We start from the raw sequence: 10,858 nt of genomic DNA on the forward strand, positions 1-10,858 counted from the left end.
ATCTGTTTTTTTAAAAATTAATATCTCGTATTGCACAAGAATCAGTGCAGATTTAATCTAAAAGTTATTACTAATATCTCGGTCACCGCCTTTTCCTCTAATAACAGGTGTTTCACGGGGGCGTTACCGTTTGACGATTCGACACGGACCTGTGGACCGAGTAACGCGAATCGGTTAATTAATGCGCGACTACAAGACAACCTGTTACCGCCTAAAACTGCCTTTCTGTAAAGAACAGATTCGACTGCCACATCCACGCTTCAACGGCATGCTCGCTTCTGGTCGAGTCACCGTGACTCATATCAACCATTAGCCATAATAAAGCCGTTTTACTTTATACCATTTCCTCATTTTAGCGCAGGTCGGATCGTGTGTATCAAAGCACGAAAATTTCTCCGGTCTTTGGGAAGGTTCTAGGTTGGTTCATTTGTTCCCAATGCCATCGCGGCCTGATTGATCAATTGCTCGCGGATATTATTCGTATCACCACGGGAGGTTGTCCCTGGGTTTTTTTATCCTTTTATTCTACCCAAATCCCTCACCGCCACCATGCCTAAATCCGTCAATGTACGCGTTACCACCATGGATGCCGAGCTGGAGTTCGCCATCCAGCAGAGCACCACGGGCAAACAATTATTCGATCAGGTACATTGCTGCAGAGAATTAGATATACATACTTTAACTTTTGCCAGTTCAAGTTTATTTTATATTTTTATTTCAGAAAATAATTTAGAAAAAGGCGGTTCTTTGCTGCATGTGAGAGCGCTCGTCTTTTAATTTTTGATTTTTTTCTGTTGAGTTTTTTCCTGCCTTGTGATTGCTGGAATTTAAGCTGTAGGGTAAATAACAGAGTAGTGAAAAAAGTATTGGTTCATAGTGTTATCGATATGGGGTATTAGGTGGTCGATCGGAAAATGTACTCACCTGTCTCTTCATATCGTGTTTTTCTGAAACCATCACAGCGTTGGTTTTTTACGCACTGACTTCCTTGTTGTCAAAGCCGTTGCATTTTCTGCATCGCGCCATTCGACAGCCGTCATAATGCACTGGCAGTTGCAGCATCGCTGCTGAATATGCGAGCATCTTTTTTATGTCAGTTAATTCAAAATGCAGTGCAGGGCGGTTTAACGCGGCGGTGTGTGAGCGGCAGATGCGTGTGCGTTGTGTTTTTTAGTGCGGCTCGTAGTTAAAGATTAATGAGATGCCAAGTGCCACTAGCCAATTGCTTCTGACGATCTTGACCCAGATCTGTTGCTATCTGTCTGGCGGATAACTTAATAAATTTAAACTGTAAATTATAAAAAAACAGTTCATGGAAAAATTAAATTTATTATAATATATATATATATATATATATTATGCTAGTACAGTGGTGGTTGCAGATAATAAAATTTAAATCTGAAGCAGCGTATCACATTCTTGTTGAATTTGAACTTATGATTTGGGTAATTTTACGATGATTTAATTAAAGTTTTTTTCTGGCTGGAAATTTAAGGAGGGTTATTAATTTGCGCAGTTTTGCATTAATATTTTATTATTGCGAATTCTCGCAGATCAAATTTGCATGGGTCTGGCTGTGAATATAATAATACTGCAATAAAACCCAATTGAGTGAAGTATTTTGACTGTACAGAAAAACTGTTGAGTTGGTAAGCGTGAAATGAATCAGCCTAAAAGTCATAAATTTAGATTTATAATCTCTTTTTAAGTTACTGTGGAAGTGACTCGACATGGGCGGATTTGATAAAGCAAAATTAGGTAAATATCTGAATTGTATAGTTGAATCTTTTGCAATTCAGCGAAGGTACAATGGGGTATTCGTTACGCAATTGTGTTATGTTGAGTTATTATTTATGCTGATGATAATTACGATTTCAGCTGTAGAATTATCAAAGCTTTCTTGTGCCCGATAATGTTGTCAGACCGACAGAACTTGATCCTTGTACCGTTTGCTTCTTGTTACGACATAATTGTACAGTACAGTTGTACACAACACCTTCAATGAGTTGCTAACAATTTAAATAAAATTCGTTTGCGTATTAGCGTAGTGAAATGGCTTAAAAATATTAGGACCTTATGAGGTACTGACAAGTGCCTCACCGCTTGTGGCAACAGTGAACCAAAGAAAAGCGTAGAGAAAATGAAATTAGATTTTGAATTATAAAACCCACCATCAGCTTGTGGTGAAAAGCTGTTTTGGAAGTTTTCTAATTAGAGGTTCTCAGGCCGTAAGTTCATAAAAAATTGTATAGATATTTGAATTGTTTAACAACTAGGTCCTAATTTTGACACATTTAGTATCAGATTATGAGTGGATGTTTTTGTACTCGTATGTTCCTAGCAGATATATGATTGCTAGAGTTCTGTTTTTGTGCAGGTGGTGAAGACAATTGGTCTGCGGGAGATTTGGTTCTTTGGACTGCAGTATGTGGATCGTGATGGATTCTCGACATGGCTCAAATTGAATAAGAAGGTGCTCAGTCAGGATATCAAAAAGGAGGTGCCGCTGCAGTTTAAATTCCGTTCCAAATTCTTCCCCGAAGACGTCAGTGAGGAGATTATACAGGATATTACTCTCAGATTATTTTATCTGCAAGTGAAAAACGCCATATTAAATGATGAAATTTACTGTCCGCCGGAGAGCTCCGTCCTGCTGGCCTCCTACGCCTGCCAAGCTAAATATGGCGATCATAATAAGGACATGCATCCAGCCGGTAAATGAGTTATAAAACGGTGTTTACAATAGTCACGCAGGCTTCAAAGAATTCAATTATTTCGAACCGAAGCACGAACTGATTATTTCAGTTATCGACTTGGCTTGCTTTTTTCCTTTTTTGTCATCTTGTTTTTTTTGTTGTTTTTTTTGTTGCTTGCTTTTAAAAATTTGATTACAAAATCATGCGAATAGAACTGTAGGAATGTGGGCTCTGTACATTTTTGTGTGAGTATGATTGATTTAATTTGACGCAGGCGTTTTTTCGAAGCGGCATCTTTATGTGTCACGAATTGTGTGGGAAATGCTTCGGTATTTTTAACGATTGTGATCGGTTTTTACGTAAGGTGAAGATGTGATCAAGGCGGAGTTTTGTTACACATCGATTTACGTCTTACGTTTAATACCGGGAATGAGTATTCCAGTAAATCCGACTCACGAAGTCACGTGACTGCTAGATCATCTAATTTTCGTGTAATTAGCCTGACGAATCTTTTTGAAATTATATGATCCGTTTACAAAGTTTATTAAACTTTTTGTACTAAAAAACATATTTTCCAAGTATTAATGAATGGTTTCCTGGGTGGGCTGTTTTGTGAAATATCAATTTATGCAGATATGGTGTTTTCGCTCACGTTTCCGTAAAAGAAGAGCAAGATGTGACGGGTGATTGATGATGGTCCGTGCTTTATGATGTGTATCCGCAGTTGTCAGCACCGGCCATTAAAAAGTTAAAAGTCGAGCTTTTAATATTGATTAATTGGAGGCCGTTAACCATGTTATGTCAGCTTGTGCGTAATCGGATTAGCGTTCATTTTGAAGATCTTTTCATATTGTTGGTGCCGGTGGTATTTACTGACAGAAATTTGATTCCAGCATTGCCGGACTGTTTTGATTTGTAAATGAAGATGAAAGTCATTGAGATCTAAATAATTTAAAACATTTCATGTAGGGATTATGTAAACGACAGCAGTTTTGAAAGGTTCAAGTTTCGTGAGAGTAAAAGCTTGTGTGAAAGATTTCGAACGCATATGCCTGGCTTTTCTGTCATCGTGAGATTTTGTTATTTAATTTTAGTTCGTTTTTTTTCTCGCACTAGAAGATTACGCATTTTAGGTAATGGGCATTTAATTACGATTCGGTGGTGAATCATTGAGAAATGTTACTGTTTCGAAAAGCACGAATGCGAAACGTGCGTTGTGAACTGGAAAGAAGCTTCTGCCAACAGAAATTGCACAATGATGGGAAAAATGGGTTATACACGTCGGTAATTAAAATCATTATACAGTTCGTTTAAGCTCCTCTAAAACTTTAATTTTCAACCAAAAATTTTTTACTGACTGATCCATTAAAATTGTTTTTTTGGCAGGGTTTTTGTCAAACGATCGCTTGTTGCCACAGCGTGTGATGGATCAGCACAAGATGACCCGCGAAGCCTGGGAAGAGCGCATTATGAACTGGTGGACGGAGCACAAGGGCATGATGCGTGAGGAAGCCATGATGGAGTATCTGAAGATCGCCCAGGATCTGGAGATGTACGGCGTTAACTATTTTGACATTAAAAACAAGCGCGGCACCGATCTGTGGCTGGGCGTGGACGCTCTCGGTTTGAACATCTACGAGAAGGAGGACAAACTTACGCCGAAGATTGGCTTCCCTTGGAGTGAGATTCGTAATATTTCCTTCAACGATAAGAAATTTGTTATCAAACCCATTGACAAGAAGGCTCCGGACTTTGTCTTCTTTGCCTCGCGGCTACGAATTAACAAGCGGATTTTGGCGCTGTGCATGGGCAACCACGAGCTGTACATGCGACGCCGTAAACCCGACACCATCGAGGTGCAGCAGATGAAGGCGCAGGCGCGCGAGGAGAAGACAGCGCGCCAGCAAGAACGGTAAGGACGCTTATCAAGCGCGGTGCTGGACGTTAATGAGCGGTTGGAGTTTTTATCGTTTCATACGTGTTGACACGAGTAATGTAACGGATCTGTCGTCGAGGGGAACCGTTAAAGTGCAACAGAACCGTTTTGCGTGGTGGCTGTTGAGAGATTTCGCAGTCGACATAGTTCTAATTGTTTTTTTATTGTACGGATTGTGAATAATTTTTGAAATTAATTTTTAATCACGTCTTGTTCAATTTGTGTATACTTTTTTTGCTTGATGTGTTGGCGCTTACATACGTTAGACGTTTTCACTAACCATAAGCTGTACGTCGGGCTGAGGATTTCTATGTCGAAATATTTTAAGAGACGCTTGAATGTTTTGATACCACCGCTCTCGCATCAAATGTAACGTTTTGGCGGTAGCGTGACGGAACTGCCTAGTTGCTTTTTGGATGTCTGGTGCGTGTTTTCCAAAAACATTAACACGTTGAGGTATTGTTTGTTGTTGTAGTGAGCGCCTGCAGCGAGAAGTGTTGGCCCGTGAACATGCTGAACGGAAGACGCGCGACTATGAAGACAGAATTCGTTCTATGCAAGACGAAATTAATGCACGCAACCGACGTAAGTGGCTGTTATCTTGAAACAATTTTTGTTGTTTTGACATACTTTCGCGGCCAGCGTGCAACGAACTGAAATGCTCCGTTATGTAAGAACTAACAATTTAAAACGCTGTAAAAATACTTAAATTATTTTCAGAAATTATTTTTACAATTATAGATTTTGGAGCGATTTAAATGTATTACGGAGTTTTGTTGTTTATTATTATTGTGACGTTGCAGACAGGTTATACTCAACAGTTCTTATCGATGAGCTGTTGATTGAGTCAATGTTTGCTAAATTAAATTGGTGCATGCAACTTTTCGTAAAAGTTGTTTGTATGGTTTTTACGACATACTCGTGTACACAGACGGCATAATGTTGATTTGAGCGGCGCTCTTTTTTTGACAGAACTGGTGGAAGCCCAGGAGACCATTCGCCGCCAAGAGGATCAGCTGCGTGAGGTGCAGCTGGCCAAGAAGAAACTGGAAGACATGGAGGAAGAGCGGACGCGCTTGCTGCGTGAACTGGAGCATGCCAAGTCATTAGAGTCGGACGAGCGGAGTCGATTGGTAAATATTGGCGCTTGATGGCTGACATAGATTTTTCGACGATACTGTGTTTCACCTTGACGACAAAAGGGGGAGAACGGTTGTGTGGCGGTGAATATTACGTATGGTGGATAAACTTGACTTTAGTCTGAATGCAAACGGCAACTTGGGTTGTTTGCTCAGTGGTGTGTCGAGTTGTGAACATAGGAAAATTGATACGGGTATCTGGATACTTTTGATGTTGCGCAATGGTCGCTTAAGAAACTTTTGCGATGAAGACGCGTAATGGAAAATTATATTCTTTTAGCTAATTTCTGGGTTAATTTAAATTCTGTGTGAAATATTGCGGTGGTTGGTGTTATTAGTTTCCTGTGATATGGTTTGGTTGTCCTACACTTATATCGGGAGTTTTTGCTAGTAGTACATACTTTTTGCTAGTAAGCTTACTTAATTGCAGCAACGATTCTGAATTCTGCTGGATATGAGGCGTTATTTAATTTGTGGGTTACGTTATAGGAGGACCAAATCCGTGAAAAAGAGCGCGCCATAATGGAAATCCAGCGTGAAGTGGAAGAAAAGGAAGAGGAAACTCGCCGTCTTCAGCGTGAAGTGGAGGATGCGCGCCGGCGTGAAGAAGAGGCCGCTCTGGCTGCGCTGCATGCTGCCACTCCTGCCCATATTCACGTTCCTGAACTGGAGCAGGATGACAACACCGAGGACGGCATGTCCAACGGTAACGGTGCATGTAAGTTGGCTTTGGTTTAATGTAATGGTGCAGGCGGCAGGTGGAAATTTTTGGAATGTGAATACTATTCTTGATCAAGTGTTGCTGCTTTAAGAGAACCAATGTAGAAAACCAGAAACAAAATAAAACAAGCGTTCTGCATGGTTTTTGTATTTCCTTGTTGCCTGGGGATTTATTTGCATTTTTCTTTTTTAGCGGCCGAGTTTGCTGAAGTGGAAGGTTTGGATCAGCGTGAATTGGAAAGGACGCGGTTACAGGATCGTAATCAGCGTATGAAGGAGCAGCTTGAAGTAAGTATTGTAGTTTCGTATCGTACGCATTGGCAGGGCTTTCTGGTCAGAATTAGTTGAAAGTATTTTAAAGCGCCTTTGATTTTTTTGTTGCTTATCACTCTTTTCCGACTCCAGGCCTTGAATCGTGATTTGGAGAGTTCAAAAGTGGATGAATATCAGACCCAAGAGGACCGTCTGCACCAGGCCAATATGCGCGAAGGCCGTGATAAGTACAAGACACTCCGCGATATCCGCAAGGGCAACACTAAGCGTCGTGTGGATCAATTTGAGAATTTGTAAAAAAAATGCGGCGGCGATATTGTGGGACTGGCAGTTTGTTCAGCACTGATTCTGTCATAGCGGCGGCTTCCGTTCCGGCGTGAGCGGGACCAGTCCTGTTGGGTTGTCTGTTTTTACTGTTATTCTAATTAATAATATATTTTTAATTAATCTTTTTATGTGTCTTATTTGAGCGGTTGGAGCAGCGACGTAAAGGTTCTATTTCGAGGCTTTTTTGTATTGACTTGATTTACTGATATGGCTTCTTTGGAGCTGTTTGTTATTTTGTTTTTGACCACTTGGACTTCATGTTATTCCGGCTTTGTAATCACACGCTTTCATATGTTGCCTTTTGCCTAAAGCATGAATAAAGATTACTTTTATAAGATTTTGAAAGTTGCAAAGTATCGCGCCCATATCTGCTAACTGGAGTTCCAGACTTCTGCTACAGGCAATCCTATGTCCTCAAAACATGGGTTACCTGCGCTTAAACCGTTATACGTAAGTAATGTGTGATGTGCTGTATCTGTATTGTACATTGCGATATTCAACCCTGCTGTGTGCAGAAGAGTAAGCTTCAAGCTACAATGCATTAAATCCAGATTATGTTTTATTATGTTGCAGTCTTTCGAGAATTTCTACCGGTGTGGTATTGCATGGTACAACCTATTGTAAAATGACAGAAGATACAACAGAAGGTCCGACCAAAGCACAGGTCGACATAGACCAGTATAGCTGTGAGCTACTGACCAGTGGTCAGTCAACATTGCGCTACGCTTGAGCAACCACGCGCGGCACGATGAAAATATGAAGCACAATATTTTAATAACTGGTCTTTATTCTCACAGTGCAGCCGCTGTGGCTTCGAATTATCAGTTTGAGATTTTGCAGGTACATTTGTGAATAGTGTGCCTTCGCTAAGAATTTCTCCAGTAAAATATTGTACGCTTTGGAAGTTTGCATGCAGTGTGCTACCGTTACCGGTATGGGACGTCGAGCCTCAGATTATGCTATGTGACAGATAAGATAGAATAATTATCTGTCGCTTACGTATGATTAATTTCAAGCTGGTGAATTGTGTGGATACAGTGTATTAGAAACCTGGACGATGTTTAAAAAGTGTTTTAAAAAAGTAATATGAAAAGTGCTGACTCCTGAGAAGACTGAAAATGGAAACCGTGGTGGCCGTGGGGATCGGAATCCTAACCGTAGTTATTCTGGCTTTTGTCGTGGGAATTGCTATGGTGGCCCGGTATCGTTTATGTCGACGGAAAGAGGAGATCGACGCCACGGAACTCATCGAGCAACACACTGGCGGTCAGAAAAATGGTCTAGGCGACGAAATTGAACTCGGAGAAATTGTCCTGTCGGACGAGGAAATCGACCGGATTGTCCAAAATGCTCAATGGATCGAAGATATTAGGTAAAGTGGGATTCCAGAGTGTGCCTATTTTTTAAGCACGGATCGTAGTAAATGCTGCCGAGGTAGGAATTCTTACTGTAACCGCGGCCGGATTTACTGACAACTTCCCTTTGATTTTTACTGCGTAGCGGATGGATTCCTCATTGTTTGTCTATTTTACGGACGTGCCACAACTTAACGGAGAAATTGGTGACAATGACACTTGGTATGGAGAATCGTATACGAAGTATACCTCTATACATAGAAAGCATAGTTTATTCATCAAAATCTTAAATTACGTTTAAGCCATCCTTTTTATGTTTTGGAAAACTTGTTTATAAAAATTGTTTCAAGTTGATAGTCAACAGTCAAATGGTAATTTGCTAAAATTCGCGATATGCCAGCCTCATAGTTATGTTTTTTAATTAATTACAGATACTGGTATACTGTAGGTATGCTGTTGTACATGTTCTGTTCAATAGAACATGTAATAATTCGCCGATTCCGAATATGCAATTAGTTTTGCAATCCGACTTCATCGAAAGTGATTCGGAACAGACAACGAAAGTTTCCGAGAAGTTAATTAGCCAAATATTCTATTGTTATTTACCTGGCTGCTAATATTGCATGAAACTAAATGTTACCTTTAAATTGATGGGGAGCTGATAAAGAGAATAACGGATTACGATTAATATATAAGCCTAATTATGGTTCTTCAAAGCCAAATAAATACATATGCATGTTTTCATGAAGGGAAGGAAAACTACAAGTACGCTTGCCGGACCGGTAAAATGGACGCACTGCTAAAAGTGGCAAAAAGTATTGGACCCCGTATCGACGATATTGCCAGGTCAATGGAGCCGCCCCTAGATTCCCGCCTCTTGGAAGCACGGTAAACACGAATGCTTTAGACACTTTAGGTTCACTGGTCATTACAGTACGAGTGTACTGTAATGTACTGTATGTATTCCTAGAGTAGTGTGCCGACAAGATTTAATAAACTGCAATAATTCATGAATTTTGTATACAGTATATCCATACCTCATAAACTTAGACCGCGTTAGATGGCGAATATGCCACAAGTGTTTTCTAACAATACAGTAAGTAACCCTGGCAGCCAAACGAACATATCTTCCTGATATTCGTTAAGCCTCTTAAAGAGTAGTACACTAAAGGTGTTGCCACGCTTGGCATAATTATTGTTTGATTTATGTTGGTTTTCAGGTGTGTTGCGCTGGTTGTGTCGGTAGAACAATTGGTGTTGGTCACTCAGACAGTGTGCGGAAGTGTCGGAAAGCGCATCCAGTGGATCGAAAGCGCTCTAGCTGATCTCCATGTTCATTTGCAGGTACGAGTACAATATAGTACATCTGCAGGATTTATGTACAAAACTTCTTTAATAACAACTTCTGTTATTGTAACTTGAACGCGTTTTTTTCACGGCTGCTACCTTGTGACAACTTAGATTCTTTTTCGTGGCATTCGCTAACTAGAATCAAAACGGTATTATTCCTACGCAATTCCATAGAGAGTACGAGAAGAAGGCAAATAAATTGTATATGTATATATCGTATATTCGTATACGTGCAAACGAAAACAGAATCTTTTGTATAAATTTTTGTTATCCTTTTAGGTGCTCCGACAAGCAGCGACAGAAGCAGAAAAAGAAGCAGCTGATCGACCATTTTCTCGCCAAAGTTCCTCTCGCAGAGGAGTAACCGCACTTTATCCGACTGCGGCCGCAAGCTCAAATTTTGGCCAACAGGAAATGCAAATTCCAGTGCTGACAGTAACAGATGCCTCACCTGTATGAATACGCTTTACGCAATCGCTGTTCTACTGTCTTCCGGACATTACTTTCGACAGCTCTGAATGGATTTTTAGCAAAAAGTATTACTGTTTTTACACCCTTAAATACATATTCTATCTGCATATACTAGTATATTTATCACGAAACTACAATCACGGAGTTGAATTGCTTGTTTTCTGTTTTCCAAAATATCCTGACAAATTGACAATCAGTGCAGTATACCGGTACCTGATCGACTGGATCTTTGATTACTTAGTTTACTATCAAGGTAAAGATCTGTATTACAACGGAAAACCCCGTACGATCTGGTCAGAACAAAGCAAAAAATTAATCGAAAAACTGATAACGCCATTCGATTCCGCATGTCTGGAAACTGTGTCACATGCATTTTGTTTTAAAAATTATTCGCTCCGGCTCCCGTGCCGGTACCGGTAGAGCTGAAAGCTCAAGGTGACCTTGAAAATAATTTTAAATAATTTCAAAGTCCGGTTGCATGGAGAAAAAATCAGTAAACTTAAACTGGTAAGTACCTTTTTAGATCAGCAAATAAAAAATATTTTACTCCTATATTTTTATTTTAATAAATTTTACTCCTATAAAACTAGA

At 40.1% G+C, this 10,858-nt stretch overlaps 2 protein-coding genes across 2 annotated transcripts; both read left to right on the plus strand.

The window, feature by feature from the left end:
• Positions 1-342: 342 nt before the first annotated feature.
• On the plus strand, positions 343-7,426 carry LOC129587595 (moesin/ezrin/radixin homolog 1-like). Its single transcript, XM_055481404.1, has 8 exons — positions 343-645; positions 2,378-2,714; positions 4,083-4,608; positions 5,108-5,217; positions 5,605-5,765; positions 6,261-6,489; positions 6,685-6,779; positions 6,897-7,426. Exons 1-8 carry the CDS (start codon positions 550-552, stop codon positions 7,059-7,061), a joined length of 1,719 nt encoding a protein of 572 aa, XP_055337379.1. The 5' UTR covers positions 343-549; the 3' UTR covers positions 7,062-7,426.
• Positions 7,427-8,110: 684 nt separating this feature from the next.
• On the plus strand, positions 8,111-10,567 carry LOC129587597 (transmembrane protein 98-like). Its single transcript, XM_055481406.1, has 5 exons — positions 8,111-8,463; positions 8,592-8,668; positions 9,196-9,334; positions 9,667-9,790; positions 10,076-10,567. Exons 1-5 carry the CDS (start codon positions 8,210-8,212, stop codon positions 10,253-10,255), a joined length of 774 nt encoding a protein of 257 aa, XP_055337381.1. The 5' UTR covers positions 8,111-8,209; the 3' UTR covers positions 10,256-10,567.
• The last annotated feature ends 291 nt before the right edge of the window (positions 10,568-10,858 follow it).

The sequence above is a fragment of the Paramacrobiotus metropolitanus genome, unplaced genomic scaffold (assembly GCF_019649055.1).
Source record: "Paramacrobiotus metropolitanus isolate TYO unplaced genomic scaffold, Prichtersi_v1.0 Parri_scaffold0000025, whole genome shotgun sequence".
Taxonomy (NCBI): domain Eukaryota; kingdom Metazoa; phylum Tardigrada; class Eutardigrada; order Parachela; family Macrobiotidae; genus Paramacrobiotus; species Paramacrobiotus metropolitanus.

Coding starts and splice junctions, on each gene's coding strand:
- LOC129587595 (XM_055481404.1), top strand. CDS start 550: ATGCCTAAATCCGTCAATGTACGCGTTACCACCATGGATGCCGAGCTG. Junction 646..2,377: donor GCAAACAATTATTCGATCAG/GTACATTGCTGC, acceptor GTTTTTGTGCAG/GTGGTGAAGACAATTGGTCT. Junction 4,609..5,107: donor ACAGCGCGCCAGCAAGAACG/GTAAGGACGCTT, acceptor TTGTTGTTGTAG/TGAGCGCCTGCAGCGAGAAG.
- LOC129587597 (XM_055481406.1), top strand. CDS start 8,210: ATGGAAACCGTGGTGGCCGTGGGGATCGGAATCCTAACCGTAGTTATT. Junction 8,464..8,591: donor CAATGGATCGAAGATATTAG/GTAAAGTGGGAT, acceptor TTTACTGCGTAG/CGGATGGATTCCTCATTGTT. Junction 9,791..10,075: donor ATCTCCATGTTCATTTGCAG/GTACGAGTACAA, acceptor TTATCCTTTTAG/GTGCTCCGACAAGCAGCGAC.